The sequence below is a fragment of the Bufo gargarizans genome, chromosome 1 (genome assembly GCF_014858855.1).
Source record: "Bufo gargarizans isolate SCDJY-AF-19 chromosome 1, ASM1485885v1, whole genome shotgun sequence".
Taxonomy (NCBI): Eukaryota; Metazoa; Chordata; class Amphibia; order Anura; family Bufonidae; genus Bufo; species Bufo gargarizans.
The window spans coordinates 184,759,399-184,775,900 of record NC_058080.1 but is presented as its reverse complement, the minus strand read 5'-3'; the positions used below and the strand labels follow the sequence as shown (position 1 = coordinate 184,775,900).

At 42.4% G+C, this 16,502-nt stretch overlaps 1 protein-coding gene across 2 annotated transcripts in view; it reads left to right on the top strand.

Annotated features, from left to right (window-relative positions):
- ARHGAP10 (Rho GTPase activating protein 10) overlaps window positions 1-16,502 on the top strand; it is a 353,126-nt gene that overhangs the window by 193,046 nt on the left and 143,578 nt on the right. For both annotated transcript variants that reach the window (XM_044300373.1, XM_044300381.1), the window contains exons 17-18: window positions 7,238-7,343; window positions 13,718-13,877. In XM_044300373.1, the coding sequence (XP_044156308.1) occupies window positions 7,238-7,343; window positions 13,718-13,877 (266 nt within the window). The remainder of the gene's footprint in view (window positions 1-7,237; window positions 7,344-13,717; window positions 13,878-16,502) is intronic.

Here is a 16,502-nt window from a genome sequence, read left to right as displayed (position 1 = left end):
ACTTCTATAATACATAGTAATAGTTATTACTTTACATTCCCCATATGTCTACTTCATGTTTGGATCAATTTGGGAATGATATTTTATTTTTGGGGGATGTTACAAGGCTTAGAAGTTTAGAAGCAAATCTTGAAATTTTTTAGGAATTTTGAAAAACCCACTTTTTAGGGACCAGTTCAGGTCTGAAGTCACTTTGTGAGGCTTATATAATATAAACTACACCCTTAAGGTATTCAAAACTGATTTTACAAACGTCATTAACCCTTTAGGTGTTCCACAAGAGTTAATGGCAAATTGATAACATTTCAGAATTTAGATTTTTTAGCAAATTTTCCATTTTAATCCATTTTTTCCAGTAACAAAGCAAGGGTTAACAGCAAACAAAATGCTATATTTATTGCCCCGATTCTGTAGTTTGCAGAAACACCCCATATGTGGCCGTAAACTACTGTACGGGCACACAGTAGGGCGTAGTGGTAAAGGTGCGTCGTATGGGTTTTTGGAAGGCAGATTTTGCTGGACAGTTTTTTTTGACACCATGTCCCATTTGAAGCCCCCCGATGCACCGCTAGAGTAGAAACTCCATAAACGTGACCCCATTTAAGAAACTACACCCCTCAAGGTATTCAAAACTGATTTTACAAACTTTGTTAACCCTTTAGGTGTTCCACAAGATTTAATGGAAAATAGAGATAACATTTTCAAAATTTAACTTTTTGGGCAGATTTCCATTTTAATAATTTTTTTCCAGTTACAAAGCAAGGGTTAACAGCCAAGCAAAACTCAATATTTATGGCTATGATTCTGTAGTTTACAGAAACACCCTATATGTGGTCATAAACCGCTCTACGGGCACACGGCAGGGTGCAGAAGGAAAGGAATGCCATACGTTTTGGAAGGAAGATTTTGCTGGACCGTTTTTTTGGTGTTTTTTTTTTACACCATGTCGCATTTGAAGCCCCCCTGATGCACCCCTAGAATAGAAACTCCAAAAAAGTGACCCCATTTTAGAAACTACGGGATAGGGTGGCAGTATTGTTGGTACTAGTTTAGGGCACATATGATTTTTGGTTGCTCTATATTACACTTTTTGTAAGGCAAGGTAACAAGAAATAGCTGTTTTGGTGCTGTTTTTATTTTTTGTTATTTTCAACATTAATCTGACAGGTTAGATCATGTAATATTTTTATAGAGCATGTCAAGGAAGCGGCGATACCTAATATGTATACTATTTTTTTTATTTATGTAAGTTTTACACAATGATTTCATTTTTGAAACAAAAAAAAAATCACGTTTCAGTGTCTCCATAGTCTGAGAGCCATAGTTTTTTCAGTTTTTGGGCAACTATCTTGGGTTAGGGTATGATTTTTGCGGGATGAGATGACGGTTTGATTGGCACTATTTAGGGGTGCATATGAGTTTTTGATCGCTTGCTATTACACTTTTTGTGATGTAAGGTGACAAAAAATGGCTTTTTTTACACCGTTTTTTTGTTTGTTTTTTACGGTGTTCAGCTGAGGGGTTAGATCATGTAATATTTTTATAGAGCAGGTTGTCACGGACGCGGCGATACCTAATATGTATACTATTATTTTATTTATGTAAGTTTTACACAATTATTTCATTTTTGAAAGAAAAACTAAAAAAATCTAGTTTTAGTGTCTCCATATTCTGAGAGCCATAGTTTCAGTTTTTGGGCTATTATCTTAGATAGGGTCTCATTTTTTGCGGGATGAGGTGACTGTTTGGTACTATTTTGGCATACATACGACTTTTTTTTAATCACTTTTATTACCTTTTTTGGGAAGTTAGGTGGGCAAATTTTCAATTTCATCATATTTTTTTTATTTTTACGGCGTTCACCGTTCGTGTAAAGTAACATGACCGTTGATTAGGTCGTTACAGACGCGGTGATATCAAACATGTGTAGGGAATTATATATTTTTTTTTTCATTTTTAATCAGTGATAAATGTGTTTTTTGATTTTTACTTTTTTTAACTTTTTTTTTTACCAGGACCCACTTGGTTCTTGAAGATTCAGTGGGTCTGATGTCTGTATAATACAGTACAGTACTCTATATAGTGTATTGTACTGTATTTTACTTACACTTTGTCTGAACAGATCTCTACCTTTAGCACGGATCTGTTCAGCACCATGGACAGCAGGATGCCTGAGAGGCGTCCTGTTGCCATGGGAACCTTCCCCGCCTGCCACAACTCAGCAGACAGGGAAGGGGAAGGAGGGGGGGCTCCCTCCCTCTGTGACCCCATCCTGTCTGGGGGCTGCAAAGGCACAGCAGCCCCCCGATGGGAGAGGGAGGGAGCTCCCTGACTGTTAACCCTTTCCATACAGCGGTATGGAAAGGGTAAACGACTGACATCACAGCACAGATGTCAGCCGTTTATACCAGAGTGTCAGCAATGTGCTGACACTCTGGTATACCCACTGGACACCAATAAATATTTAAGAGGAGGCGGGCGGCGGACGATCCCGCCTGCTGCACCGCCTGCAACCCTTACCCCCACCCCCACCCCCGCAACACATGCCGGCATAAAATCATTCAGGGGTGCGGGGGGGTTTAAAAAAAATCTAGTCAGGGACCGTCATGTGTCCTGAAGAGGTTAAACAGGATGTGTCACCTTTCCTGACATGTCTCTTTTAGTAACTATGGCATTTTTCAAACTTTATAAGACGCACCTTTTTCCCCCCAAAGCCGCAGTGCGTCTTAAGAACCAAATGTTAATGACTGCTTCCATTATGGAAGCCATCATTTGCATGCGGTAGTCACAGGGAGGTGAGGGCAGCACTGCGCTGGCTGTACTCACATTCCCTTGTCTTCTAGGGACTGTGTCCTGACCGCGCAGATAATCAGGAAGTAGTGCACATAGGCGCACACAATGACCTAGCGCTGTGCACCTTAAAGGTCAGAGTACACAGTGGAACCCAGAAAACTCAATGGAGTGGTGAGTCCTGGATTAGCAGTGCTGTCCGACGCAAACAAGTTGAGATTCTTTTTATTTTTTTGTAACATCTGATCTGAGGTCTGATGGGTGCTGGGGGTCCGATCTTAGGCAGATGGAGTCTGATGGGGGCTGGGGGTTCTGATTAGGGGCTGATCTGAGGCTGATGTGGGCTGGGGTGGTCTGATCTGAGCCCATTTAGGGGTCCGATCTGAGGCTTATGGAGTCTGGTTGGGTGTCTGATCTGAGTCTGACGGGTGCTGGGGGTTCTGATTGGGGGCTGAACTGAGGCTAATTTGGTCTGAGCTGAGGCTGATTAGGGGTCTGATGGAGGCTGGGGGGGGTCTGATGGAGGCTGGGGGGGGGTCTGATGGAGGTCTGGTCTGAGGATGATGGAGACTGGGGGGTGTGATGTGAGGCTGATGGAGCTTGGGGATCTGATTTTGGGGTCTAATCTGAGGTCTGATGAAGAATGGTGGTCTGATTTGGGGCTCTAATGAGGATTGGAGGACTGATGGGGATCTGATCTGAGGTCTGATGAAGAATGGGGATCAGATTTGGGGGTCTGCTCTGAGGTCTGATGGAAAATATTTTTTTCTTATTTTCTGCCTCCAAATCCTCTGTGCGTCGTATAGTCCAGTGCGTCTTATAGTCCAAAACACGGTACTTGCATTCCCCATGTAATAACAATTGTGGAGCACATTTTCATATAACTGTGCCCAGCCATTCCTCTATCAGTCCTCCTAGAGGTTTGTGAATGAATTGTCAGCAGTCTGCAATAAAAGTCCAGCAGTGTTACCAGTTGGGGGTGTGTCCATTTGCAGTCTGCCGCTATCCAATTAGTGCTGCCAGTGTCAGACTGTGAAGTGACACAACCTCAGCTGGTAACACCCAGCTGGACCTTTATTGCAGACTGCTGGCTGTCAGGAGAGGTGACATGTTTTCTTTAAAGGTGGTATCCTATGAGTAAAGTAAAAAATGAAAATCAAACTTCATATAGTACATGACAATCTGACAAAACTAGACCTCACATGTATGCAGAGTTCTCCCCGTTCATTGCGCTGCTAGATTTATATCAAGCTGGCAGCTCAAGGGGAGTGTTCTTTCTGATGCAGCTCAGGAGGCATGTCCTTTATTCTGGAGCTCTCTGCCTATCACAGCACTACAAAGCGCTTCCATGGGGTTTCAGTCCATGTTTCCACGCGGTACAGAACATATCTTGTGGATGACATCTGCAAAAAGCGTTCACCCGGCCGGCACACGTGCATTGTGGACCTCTTTTTGTGATCTCCAGCACGGGCAAGGGGCACACATACTCGTGTGCATGAACCCTTAAAAATATCTTTGTATGATCCTTGTAGACACTTCTGCGCTATAAATATATGTAGTTTTAACACAGTTTACATACTTTCTTAGTACCCTGGGTATTTTAATAATCAAATTATGTTGTTTATTGACCTGGATAGATTTCAACAGAATGAGGAAGAAATGTGATGTGGATAGAATGATGCGTTTTGTGTCTGAATCAGTATTTAATTTACCTTCCAGCCTTTCTTTATTTCAACAAATGACCTGCATTGAGTTTATGGAAAGTATCGTGCTGTGCATTTCCAGTTAACAATCATTTTTTTTATTTACCTGTAAAAGTCATTCTGACCCTTATTCCAGTTGCAAGTGTCCATATGTTTTGTGTTACTAACAATCTTGATATAAAACACATAAATACGGTATTTAAAATACATTGATGAACATACACTTTTAAATGGGTTTTCTCATCTTCAACATATACCATAATGTTCTGATCGATTTTGTTTTTCACCTCTTGTCCACTGACCCCTGTCCTGTGTGGTGATGGGATGACCAGCTTCCATTAGCATGACAGTTATATTCCACAGATACTTGGCATTTTGAAAATCCCACATACTATTACTGGTCTCTAGCAAGCCAATGAAAGGAATGTAGTTGCTAGGCAGTACATCCCTAGTAACTGACTGTTGATTGTGACTCTTTAAAGGCTATGTACACCTTTGGGGGCATTTTTATTTTTTTACTACACTGTACTAATTTGTAGCTGAAAATCATTTTTTAATTGGTCTTTTAGGGTACTTTCAGACTTGCAGCAGAGGATTCCGGCAGGCAGTTCTGTCGCCGGAACTGCCTGCCCGATCTGTCAGAACGTATGCAAACTGATCAGGATCCTGATCTGTCTGACAGATGCATTGAAATGCCAGATCAGTCTCTCCGGATCCGGCATTTATTATTTTTTACATTTTTTGCTGTCTGAGCATGCAAAAACTGATCCATTTTGCCAGAACACTCGGGGCCGGATCTGGCATTAATGCATTTCAATGGGAGAAATGCAGGCAAGTGTTCCGGAATTATGGACGGATATAAAACCGCAGCATTCTGTGGTATTATCTCCATCCTGAAAAGGCAAAAAGACTGAACTGAAGACATCCTGATGCATCCTGAAGGGATTTCTCTCTATTCAGAATGCATTAGGATAAAACTCCAGAAAATGTTTATCGCGCTGCCTTATGAGTGTAGAGTTCCAATCTCAGACCCTTCTTTCCAATGTTCAGGTTAATCCACCTTGTAGCCAAACAAGGCTAGTGGGTGGACTTCTTTGAGGCTTTGTCACGGTAAAATGGGTGAAGTTGTAGGTGGGGGGTGGTTTATCGCCGCTGTTCTTGGATGCCTCTTGTTTATTATGAATGAATTGAATATAGTGAGCTGTTATAGGCTCTGGGAAGTCATGTGATCGGAATGCCTCTACGTGCTTTTTTCATGAATGGAGAATAGAGGGTTAGTAGTGTTTGTGAATTATATACTCTGTTAAGTTGATGTATTCTTTTATTTTGTTTCAAAATACCGCTGGCCCTTGCGGGCTTTAGGAATTGCTTGAGTTCTGTTGAACATCCAAAAAAAGAGAAAAAATAAGTCTGAATTAATGGGCGGTCCTTGAAAGAGATCACAGCTCAATAAATACTGCACCTGTGAGGGTGCACACTATCTCCCCAGACGAAGCTGTACTGGCGAAACCCGGGTTGGGTGGATCTTTGATGAAAGCAATTTGTTTTTAGGCTTGAATTTTATGATATTTTGTAAGTAGAATAAAACCTGCTGATTGCTGAACTACCTGGTGGAACTTCACTATTTGTGCAGGTGTACGTGAGTGCACCTAGCCTCTGGTAACCGATTGTTTGACTACAAGGTGGATTAACCTGAACATTGGAAAGAAGGGTCTGAGATTGGAACTCTACACTCATAAGGCCGCGCGATCAACATTTTCTGGAACTTTGACTGTGAAGCGAACTTTACCCACAACTCTTGGTGGATCTGCAGCGCCAATAAGTAACCACAAAGACTAGAGACTGATTGTTTTTTATATTAGGATAAAACTGATCAGTTCTTTTCCGGTATTAAGCCCCTAGGACGGAACTCAGTGCCGGAAAAGAATAACGCTAGTGTGAAAGTACCCTTAAAAATGTGGAGCCCCTTTCTCATTACAGCCTTGAGATTCCCTAGTAGCAGGCTCTTTATTTTTACTGTGTTCTGTAAGGCAGGCTTCTTATCTCTGACCTCTTAAACACTCATTATAGCTCAATTCTTACTGCAGCTTACCTAAAGGTGCATTTATAATCCCAGAGAATCGGGCAGGTTATCGGGAATGACCGTTGTCGTTCCCGACAATCTGACCATGTAAATGTACCGCTGTTCACCCAATGAACAAGTCATTTCTGCAGGCAGCAGATTATGTGGTATAAACAGCGATCTTCTGATCAGAAACCATGAGTAGAAATGACTCGTCCTCATACAGTCTAGGAGATATCTGCATGTAAATGCAGTGGTCTCCACTGAACGAGCAGCTAACTGAAGAGTTCCTTCCTGACAATTCGCCGCTCAGTCAGCCCTGTGTAAATCCACCTTTAGTGGTTATGACCTTTTAGTAATTTAGAGATAAAGGTTATTAGATTCACACAGCTAGACAGTTAACCTTTTTTGACAGAACAGCATAATATTTTTAATTTAAAAAAAATTTAAGAAATTATTTTAGCCCGAAATGAGTAAAATGCAATCATTAAAAAATTGCCGTCAAGAAGTATGCATAGCCTTTAAGAGGATATACACACAGTTCATTGACAAGTCAACCCATATGATCTGGTCAGATGCATGATAACAATGGTAGCTGTACAGTATGTGTACATGTGTTAGTGTGTTACTGTAATTGATATCTTGAACAATAAATATGTTTTTCTGACTTTTCCCCCCACAGAATGTGGAAGTCCGGAGTCTCGGGTGAATGCTATTCATTTTTTAGTTTACAAACTTCCTGAGAAAAATAAAGAAATGCTTCATCTTTTCATTAAACACCTAGCAAAGTAAGCATGGTATCATTCACCATTTTTATTAGTGCTTTTGCGGTTTTTGGTATGTTATTAACACTATAGATACTAACCAATTGCTAAGTTGATGCTAGACCACTTGATTGGCATTGGTTGCAAAAATTTGACTGCAAGTTCTCTTCTTAACCACTTGCAGATGACCCATAGACTAGATCAGTCCAGGCAGCCAACATTTAGAGAGGCTCTGTCACCAGGTTCAAACCTATTACACCATCATGCTGATTAAAACGATACCTTTCTTTTGTCTGTACGATAAATAGCTGCAGAGAAATATTTGGTTTTATATGCAAATTATAATTTCGAGCACCAGGAGGTGCAGCTGAATTGTTTAAGCACTGACCTCAGCCTGCTGTCTAGTCCTGTCAATCAGTGGGAGGGGGCGTGTGCAGAGCACAGGGGGTGTTACAAAGCAGTGCTTAAATGATTCAGCCCGCCTCCTGGTGCTCAAAATTCTAATTTGCATATGAATAAAAACTGGTCAGTCTGCAGCATTGCCCGCATGTTCCTGAATAAACTGAAATGCATATTTTGAACATTCAGGTTACCTTTTAATAGCACATATGATTCAATAGATTTCAGTTTTTCCTGCATCAGACTTCCGCCACACCTCAGTCAAATACAAAATGCAGGTCCGCTAGTCAAAGCATAATATAGCGAGTCAGATGATTGCTGCTCACAGTTCCTTTGGTTCAAATGATACCTTCAATTCTTTATTAACATCTTTCCATAAGAATAGATCACAGCATGTGTTCTGCCATCACAAATCGGCAACATTGCAGCAACGGAGTAGTGTAATTGTAGCTGCCCTGTCCTATTCACTTGAATGAGCGCTGCATTCTCTTCAAACAGATGATCGGCAGAGGTGCCGGCAGTTGGATCTTGCTGATCTGATATTGATGACCTATGGATATGTCATCAATATAGGAAAATCGGACAACCCTTGAAATAAAACTCGAGCACCAGCTTTAATTCATCTTCCAAGAAATGTGATAAAATAACAAAAGAAGTCATGATTTCCACTTTTTTCCCCTGCCACTTCCAGCGACGTGCTTAGGTCCTTCATGGCTGTAGCGGTGACGTTCCATACACACGTCTTAATGCAGCAAATCACTGGCCCCAGCACTATACAGGGCAAACAGTGGCACAGTGGACCAGGGTGTGATACTCTAATCAGCAGGGGAGAAAATTGGTAAGCATAGTTTCTTCTGTAATTGTAAGACATTTCTTGGAGACTGAATTACAGCTGCTGCCTGAGTTTTATTCAACTCAGAAAACCCCTTTAATCATTAAATACCATAAATGCCTGATAAGCGAGAGACCATCACTTATTGGAAGAATGTAGTTCCAGTAATCCTTGTTTGCCAATTCTAAACCACCACATGCTTCACTGAATTCAGGGTGGAACCCATGCATATTAGCTATTTAAGTTATAGCCAGCCCCAAATGTTTAGGATAGGAATGCACCTTATAGTGGTTCTTCAGGAATACTGAGTTTTTCCCTTGTGCCCACAGCCTGCCTTTTTAAAGGGGTTCTGCACTTTGTTTAAACTGATGATCTATCCTCTGGATAGATCATCAGCATCTGACTGGCCCGAAACCCCCCACAGCCAGCGATCAGCTGTTTGAGAAGGCAGCGGCACTCCAGCAGCGCTTCGGCCTTCTCACTGTTTACCGCTGACCTAGTGACATCACGACTAGTATCAATGGCCTGGGTGGGGCTAAGCTCCATTCAGGTGAACAGAGCTTAACCACGCCCAGGGCAGTGATACAAGTCGTGACATCACTGGGCCAGGGTAAACAGTGAGAAGGCCAAGGCGCTGCTGGAGCGCCACTGTCTTCTCAAACAGCTGATCGCTGGCTGTGGGTCCCGGTTGTCGGACCCCCACCGGTCAGATGCTGATGATCTATCCAGAGGATAGATTATCAGTTTAAACAAACTGCAGAATTAATTTAAATAAAATTCATACTCATCTGATTCTCCTAGCTGCTTCTGCCGTCCCTGACTTGTTTTCTTCCAGTGCCGCATGGGCATACTAACATGTTCCACTGCAGCCAGAGACTGGCTTCAGCAGTGACATCCTGCTTGTGGTCACATCACCACTGAAGCCAGTCATTGGCTGCAGTGGAGCTTGTGACCATGCCCATGCACCACTGGAGGAAGACAAGCCAGGGACCAGAATCTGGACACAGTGGAGGCAGCATGGAGGACCAAGGTGGCAGGGAGCAGATAATTATGAATCTTCTATATAAGGAGGAACATGTGGGTAAAAACTCAGTATTCCTGGAGAACCATTTTAAACTGTATTTTAGCACTGGAAGCACAATTGCTTGTTTTATTTATTATTATATTATTGACAGCATATGTAATTCTTACATTTTTCTTAGGTTTACCATCCTCTTAGAAAAGTGTGTATTTATTTTACGCATTTATATAGCTCTACTATGTTCTGCAGCACTTTACAGACATTAGCATCAAGCTTAAAGGAAATCTGTCACCACATACCTTGAAATAAATCCAGCTGACATTGAAGATGAGCGCTAGGGAGCTGGATTCAACCTCATTTGTCCCATATTGATTGATGGTCCCAGTCCAGAGAGATAAACAATTTTATATCATGCAAATTAGCTCCTTGGTGCTACAAGGGGGATGTTGTTGCACTTGGAGTTCTGCTCAGTACTCCTTGCTTCGAGATTTCAGGGCCAGGCAAAAATTAACTCTAGCCTTCCTGGCACTGTAACTTATGAGCAAGAGGGTGTGGCTTGCACAGAAAGCGAGAGGTGCAACAACAAAGCCCTCTTTGCACCAAGGGGCTAAATTACACAATATAAAGTTGCTAATGTCTATAGAGTGGGACCACTAATCAGAGCGGGACAAATGGGGTTGGATTCAGCTTCTAAGCACACATCTTCAGTGTCAGCTGGATCTATGTCAAGTTTTTGGTGACAGATACTATTTGAAGTGTAACAGTTGTTTGAGGGAATTTCTCAGAATGAGCTGCCATGTGTGTACATGATTAATAACACTAATGCTGACATTATATGTCTTGCATCCTGCATTTTTACCAGGTTTCATTCTGCAATCTCTCTGCAAAGATTTTTCTGAGTTAGTTGGCTAACACTAGTTGGTTTCATGTCTGCCCATTCACAGCACATGGGTAAACAGGATAATCTCCCCCTAAGGCTACTTTCACACTAGCGTTTTAGTTTTCCGTTATTGAGATCCGTCATAGGGGCTCAATACCGGAAAAAAAAACGCCCCAGTTTTGTCCCCATTTATTGTCAATAGGGACAAAACTGAACAGAACAGAATGCTCCAAAATGCTCCGTTTAGTTATTTTCCTATACCGGAGAGCAAACCGGAACATGTTGTATGTAGTTTGCTTTCCGTCCTGGGATGCGGAACAAGACAGATCCAGCATGACCCCCAATGCAAGTCAATGGTGGACGGATCTGTTTTCTCTGCCACAATCTGAAATCTGCCACAATAGAAAACGGATCCACCCACATTGACTTTCAATGACGTTCATGACGGATCCGTCTTGGCAATGTTAAAGATAATACAACCGTATCCGTTCATAACGGATGCAGATGGTTGTATGATCAGTAGCGGAAGCGTTTTTGCTGAACCCTGCCGGATCCAGCAAAAACCGCTAGTGTGAACGTAGCCTAACTCTGTTTATCACAAAGCAGCAGCAGCAGTAGTAGTGGAAGACATATGGCAGAACCAAGCAGTTTAGATGTAAATCCAGCTGTTAAGTTAGACAGTAAATCACTTACAAATCGGTAGCAGTCTCTCTGCTCCTGCCTGTCTCCAGCAACCCTCCCCCTTCCTCATCCCCTCTCTATAGACTTATATTTAGTATGATCCTTCAGTGAGCAGGCAGCCTGTGTTCACTGAAGATGTGTCTGAACAATGAAATTAGAGTTACTAAGGAGGAGGGACAGCAGGACAGGAGCCTGATAAATAGGACAAACAAGCATCTTTATAACAATAGCTTGTACTATTCATTTATGGAAAGAAAACAAAATGACAGCGGAAAAAGTCCAAACACAGCTCATTTGTATCATTGTACTCTTATTATTGCAATATTGCTGACTCCCAGAATCAGGACCCTGGTATTTATACCAGTCACCCAGAAAGCAGCTAACTGCAGCAGTGTGTACAGAGTCCATAAAGCCAGAGTAATGGAACAGATGATCTTTACTGGCAGAAAGTAGACAAAAGTCACTTGAAACAAAGGCAAAACAAAGCTTAGAGTAAGGGTGCATTCACACGACCATAAGGCCCCTTTCACACAGCGAGAATTCCGTGCGGGTGCGATGCGTGAGGTGAAGACATTGCACCCGCACTGAATCCGGACCCATTCACTTCAATGGGGCTGTTCAGATGAGCGTTGATTTTGACGCATCACTTGTGCGTTGCGTGCAAATCGCAGCATGTTCTATATTCTGCGTTTTTTCAAGCAACGCGGGCCCCATAGAAATGAATGAGTTTGCGTGAAAATCGCAAGCATCCACAAGCAAGTGCGGATGCGGTGCGATTTTCACGCATGGTTGCTAGGAGATGATGTAAGTAAACTGATAAAGGTCAATTTACTGCATTATTTTCCCCTATAACATGGTTATAAGGGAAAATAATAGCATTCTTAATACAGAATGCTTACTAAAATTTGGCTTTAGGGGTTAAAAAATAAAATAAAAAATTAACTTGCCTCATCCTGTTGTTCGCAGCAGCCGGCATAATCATCTTTCTTCTTCTTTCAGGACCTGCCAAAGGACCTTTGATGACGCAATCACTTGGTGAGCGCGGTGACGTCAGCGCAGGTCCTGCTGCATCTTCTATCTTCATCCAGCAAGACCTGCGCTGACGTCACCGCGTTTACCACGTGGTGAGCGCAATTACGTCATTAAAGGTCCTTTGGCAGGTCCTGAAAAAAGAAGAAAGAAGATGATGTCGGCTGCGCGAGCAACAGGATGAGATGAGTTAATTTTTTGTTTATTTTTTAACCCCTTAAGCCACATTTTTAGTAAGCATTCTGTATTAAGGGTCCATTCACACGTCCGCAAATGGGTCCGCATCCGTTCCGCAATATTGGGAACGGGTGCAGACCTATTAATTCTCAAAGGGGCAGAATGGGATACGGAGAGCACACTATAATCACAGACGCAACGCATCCGGACACACTTGTCTGCAAGGGGCCTAAGTGTTTTGCGGTCCACAAAACACGGATACCGGCCATGTGCGTACCGCAATTTGCGGACCGCACATGGCCAGCACTATATAGAGAATGCCTAAGCTTGTCCGCAAAAATAGGACATGCTCTATCTTTTTTGCGGGGCCACGGAACGGAACAACGGATGCAAATGGCACACGTTGTGCTATCTGCATCTTTTGTGGCCCCATTGAAATGAATGGGTCTGCACCCGTTCTGCAAAATTGTGGAACGGAAGTGGATCCATTTATACAGTTGCGTCAATGCACCCTTATATGGTATACTGGGTCAGGCGGACTCGTGGTCAGGCAGTTCAAGGTCAGAGGTCCAGACGAACTTACAAATGACAGCAGGCAGATTCGTAGTCAGGCAATGCAGGGGTCAATGCTGGAGGCAGACAGTCAGGGAAGGTCAGGGTTAATTGGCAGAAGTCCAGTACACAGCAGGAAGCTTCAGCAGACGTTATCAGGTATAACAACTACGCCTGGGCACTTCATGGTCAGTGAAGCTGCCCTAAATACCAGTAACCCCACCTCCGGGTAGAGACAGTAATCAGGAAGCATGCTGTCCACTCTTACAGGTGAAACTCGAAAAATGTGAATATCATGCAAAAGTCCATTTATTTCAGTAATGCAAATTAAAAGGACTTGCATTAATGCAGCTTAAAATTAGAATTTTGTGAAAAGGTTTAATATTCTAGGCTCAAAGTTTCACACTCTAGTCAGCTAATTAATCCATACCCCCTGAGCAAAGGGTACCTCAAAATTGTGACACTGGGGTTTTCATAAGCTGTAAGCCATAATCATCCAAATTATTACAAACAAAGGCTTGAAATATCTCGCTTTGCATGTAATGAGTCTATCTCATATATCAGTTTCACCTTTTAAGTTGCATTACTGAAATAAATGAACTTTGCCCGATATTCAAGTTTCACCTGTATAACAATGGGAGAGGTGCACACACAAGATGAGACCTGGCAGTAAGGGGGGGATGCAATGTTATGCTGGTGGGTGCCTGCTCCTCCTGTGAGGTAGGCGGGAGCTGGGACCCGTGGCGCTGCAGTGTGCAGACGACTCTCTGCCACACTGCGGTGAGGTCACGGACCCAATACTGACAACTCTTTTGTACTTTCTCCAGTGTTTCAGCAAACGCCAAGAAGAATTTGATGACTGTAGCCAATTTGGGAGTGGTGTTCGGACCGACGCTGATGAGGCCTCAAGAAGAAACGGTGGCAGCCATCATGGACTTAAAGTTTCAGAACATTGTTGTTGAAATACTTATTGAAAACCATGAAAAGGTAGGAGTGGTTTATATGTGACTCCTGTGTGCACAGGTAGTCGAAAAATACCTACTGCAGAAACGTCCTGAAATATGTTACATTTAGGGGGTCATTTATCAAACTGGTGTAAAGTTGAACTGGCTTAGTTGCCCATAGCAACCAATCAGATCCCACCTTGCATTTTGGACAGCTCCTTTGGAAAAACCTGATTGGTTGCTATGGGCAACTAAGCCATTTCTACTTTACAGCGGTTTAATAAATGACCCCTTTAGTTTTTGCAGGATTTATCTGCAGATTTTGCTGCAACTTTCACACTTGTAGTGGATGAAATTTATGGCAAATTCTGAAATCTGGGACAGAAAGGGCATGGTACAGATATGAAAATCCATAACATGTCCTCAAATCCATGTTGACTTTTTGAGCGGCATGCTAATATAGTTTTGTAAAGTCCCATTCATATGCATTTTCTATATACTGTATAATAAAAAAACACAAAACGTACAACACTCATTGTGTTGGGTGGCATAGTATTAAAGCAATCCAAATATTTTAAATATTTGAAAATAACATAGCAGAACAAGCTACGCTGCTTCAGTAACCAACTTACTGAAATGGGAGCTATGGTTACAGCAGAGTGCAGGCCCGCTCTGCCGTTTCAGTAAGCACGGCCACTTAGGGCTAGTGCTTAGTCCCATCTCAGGTGAGATGAGACAAATGGAGGCTTCTTCTCCATCAAGATCTACCAACAACTTAAATTGGTTGTGCCTCTAGGTAGGGATTACCTTGGAAGCTTGGCACATGTAGATCTAGTGACCAGTGTGACTTTTTCGCATAAAAACATGATTTAAACAATTTATGATGACACATTCCTTTTAAGGCTGGGTTGACACCATTGTTTACATTGCCCCATCACCCTTCTCCATTTTAGGAGTAGAACGAGGAAAATGAACAGAAGAGCCGATACTGTCAAATGACAGTAACAAATGGCACCTATGGACCCCATTGACTATAGTGGAATCCATCGGGTCTCTGTTAAAAACCCAGGCATTTTACCAGACAAAATAGCCCAGCATGCCTCCAACGCAGATGTGAACATAGCCTAATCTGTATCAAGTTTAATTTGGATATATCTCATTTTTTTTACCGTTGATTTTTTTATTTTTAAATTTTAAATTTTATGACTGTAGTGAAGTAGGCTTTATACCTAAGTCTACACTAACTTCAGTTACTAGCCAGAGGTGTACAGCACATCACAAATTAAAAGTCAAGTGAGGTGACACTGGGACATGAGGGAGGGCCGGGAAACCAATTTTCATTGGTAGAAGAAAAATATTTCATTACTGGCAATGGCCCAGAGCTAACAAACTAGACAAGAGATGTATTGTTATAAGGAAAGTAATAGCAAAACTATTTAGAAGTCACAGTGAAGTGTGTGCGCATGACAGTATATCTACATGTGTTTTTTATCTATTATTGTACATCTTAGTTCATTTTTTCCATAATGCTTAGTCTGATTGAAAAATGTTGTACATGAAAGCATATCATTATATTTTTTTGTGTTGCTTTTAAGTGGATTGACATGTACAATGAAGCTCTGTCAACCACCAAGAAATAATTCCATAATACAATCTGCTCTATCTTTTGCCTATCCCCTCCACTTCACAGCTTTCACACAGGATGCTGCATTTGTAAAGCTTTAAGTGTGAGTCCGGACCTAGCAGAAGAGATCTGCCGTGGATTTTCACCCAAATCTGTGCGTATTCAACAGCAAAATCTGCATGTATTATATGTGAATTTTGCTGTGGATTCGCAATGGATTTCACCCCTGCACACAGATGGCGTGAAATCAGTAACAACATTGACATACTGGGGATTTGGAAATTTCATTTCTGGCAGGCTTTATCTGCTATATGCTTATTGGGGTTTGAAATCATTATCCACAGGTTTTGTTCTATAACTTCCTGTGGATGGGCATATATTATAGTATACCGCATTTTTCGCCCTATAAGACGTACCGGCCCATAAGACACACTTATTTTTTAGGTTTTACAGGAGGAAAATAAGAAAAAAATATTTTTCATTAGACCTCAGCTCACATCCCCAATCAGACCCCCAATGTTAATAAGACCCCAATAAGACCTCAGATCAGACCCCAATGTGAATGACCTGCAATCAGATCTCAGATTAGAGCCCCATGCCTCTCATATCAGTTCCCATTACCTCTAATATCAGCCCCCATGCCTCTTATTACTGCCCTCATTCCTGTTATGTCTGACCCATGCTCTTATTACTGCCCCCCATGCCTGCTATGTCTGCCCCATGCTCTTATTACTGCCCCCATACCTCTCAGTTCAGACCCCAGCATCCTCAAAACATAAAATAAAGAAACCACTTACCCTTCCTGCTCCTGAACGCCGCCGCTCCTCACTGCCTGCACTCTTTATCCTCCTGCTGTCAGCTGTGCTGTGAACTCGCGCTCACAGCCACAGCACAGCCGAGCGGAGGACTAGGAAGCGGTGAGTACAAAGCCTTCACTGCTTCCCGGTCCTCCGGTGCTAATGAGCGATTCCATAATGGAGGCGCTCATTAGCAGTCGCCTCATAAGACACAGGGACATTTTTCCCCCACTTTGGGGGGGGGGGG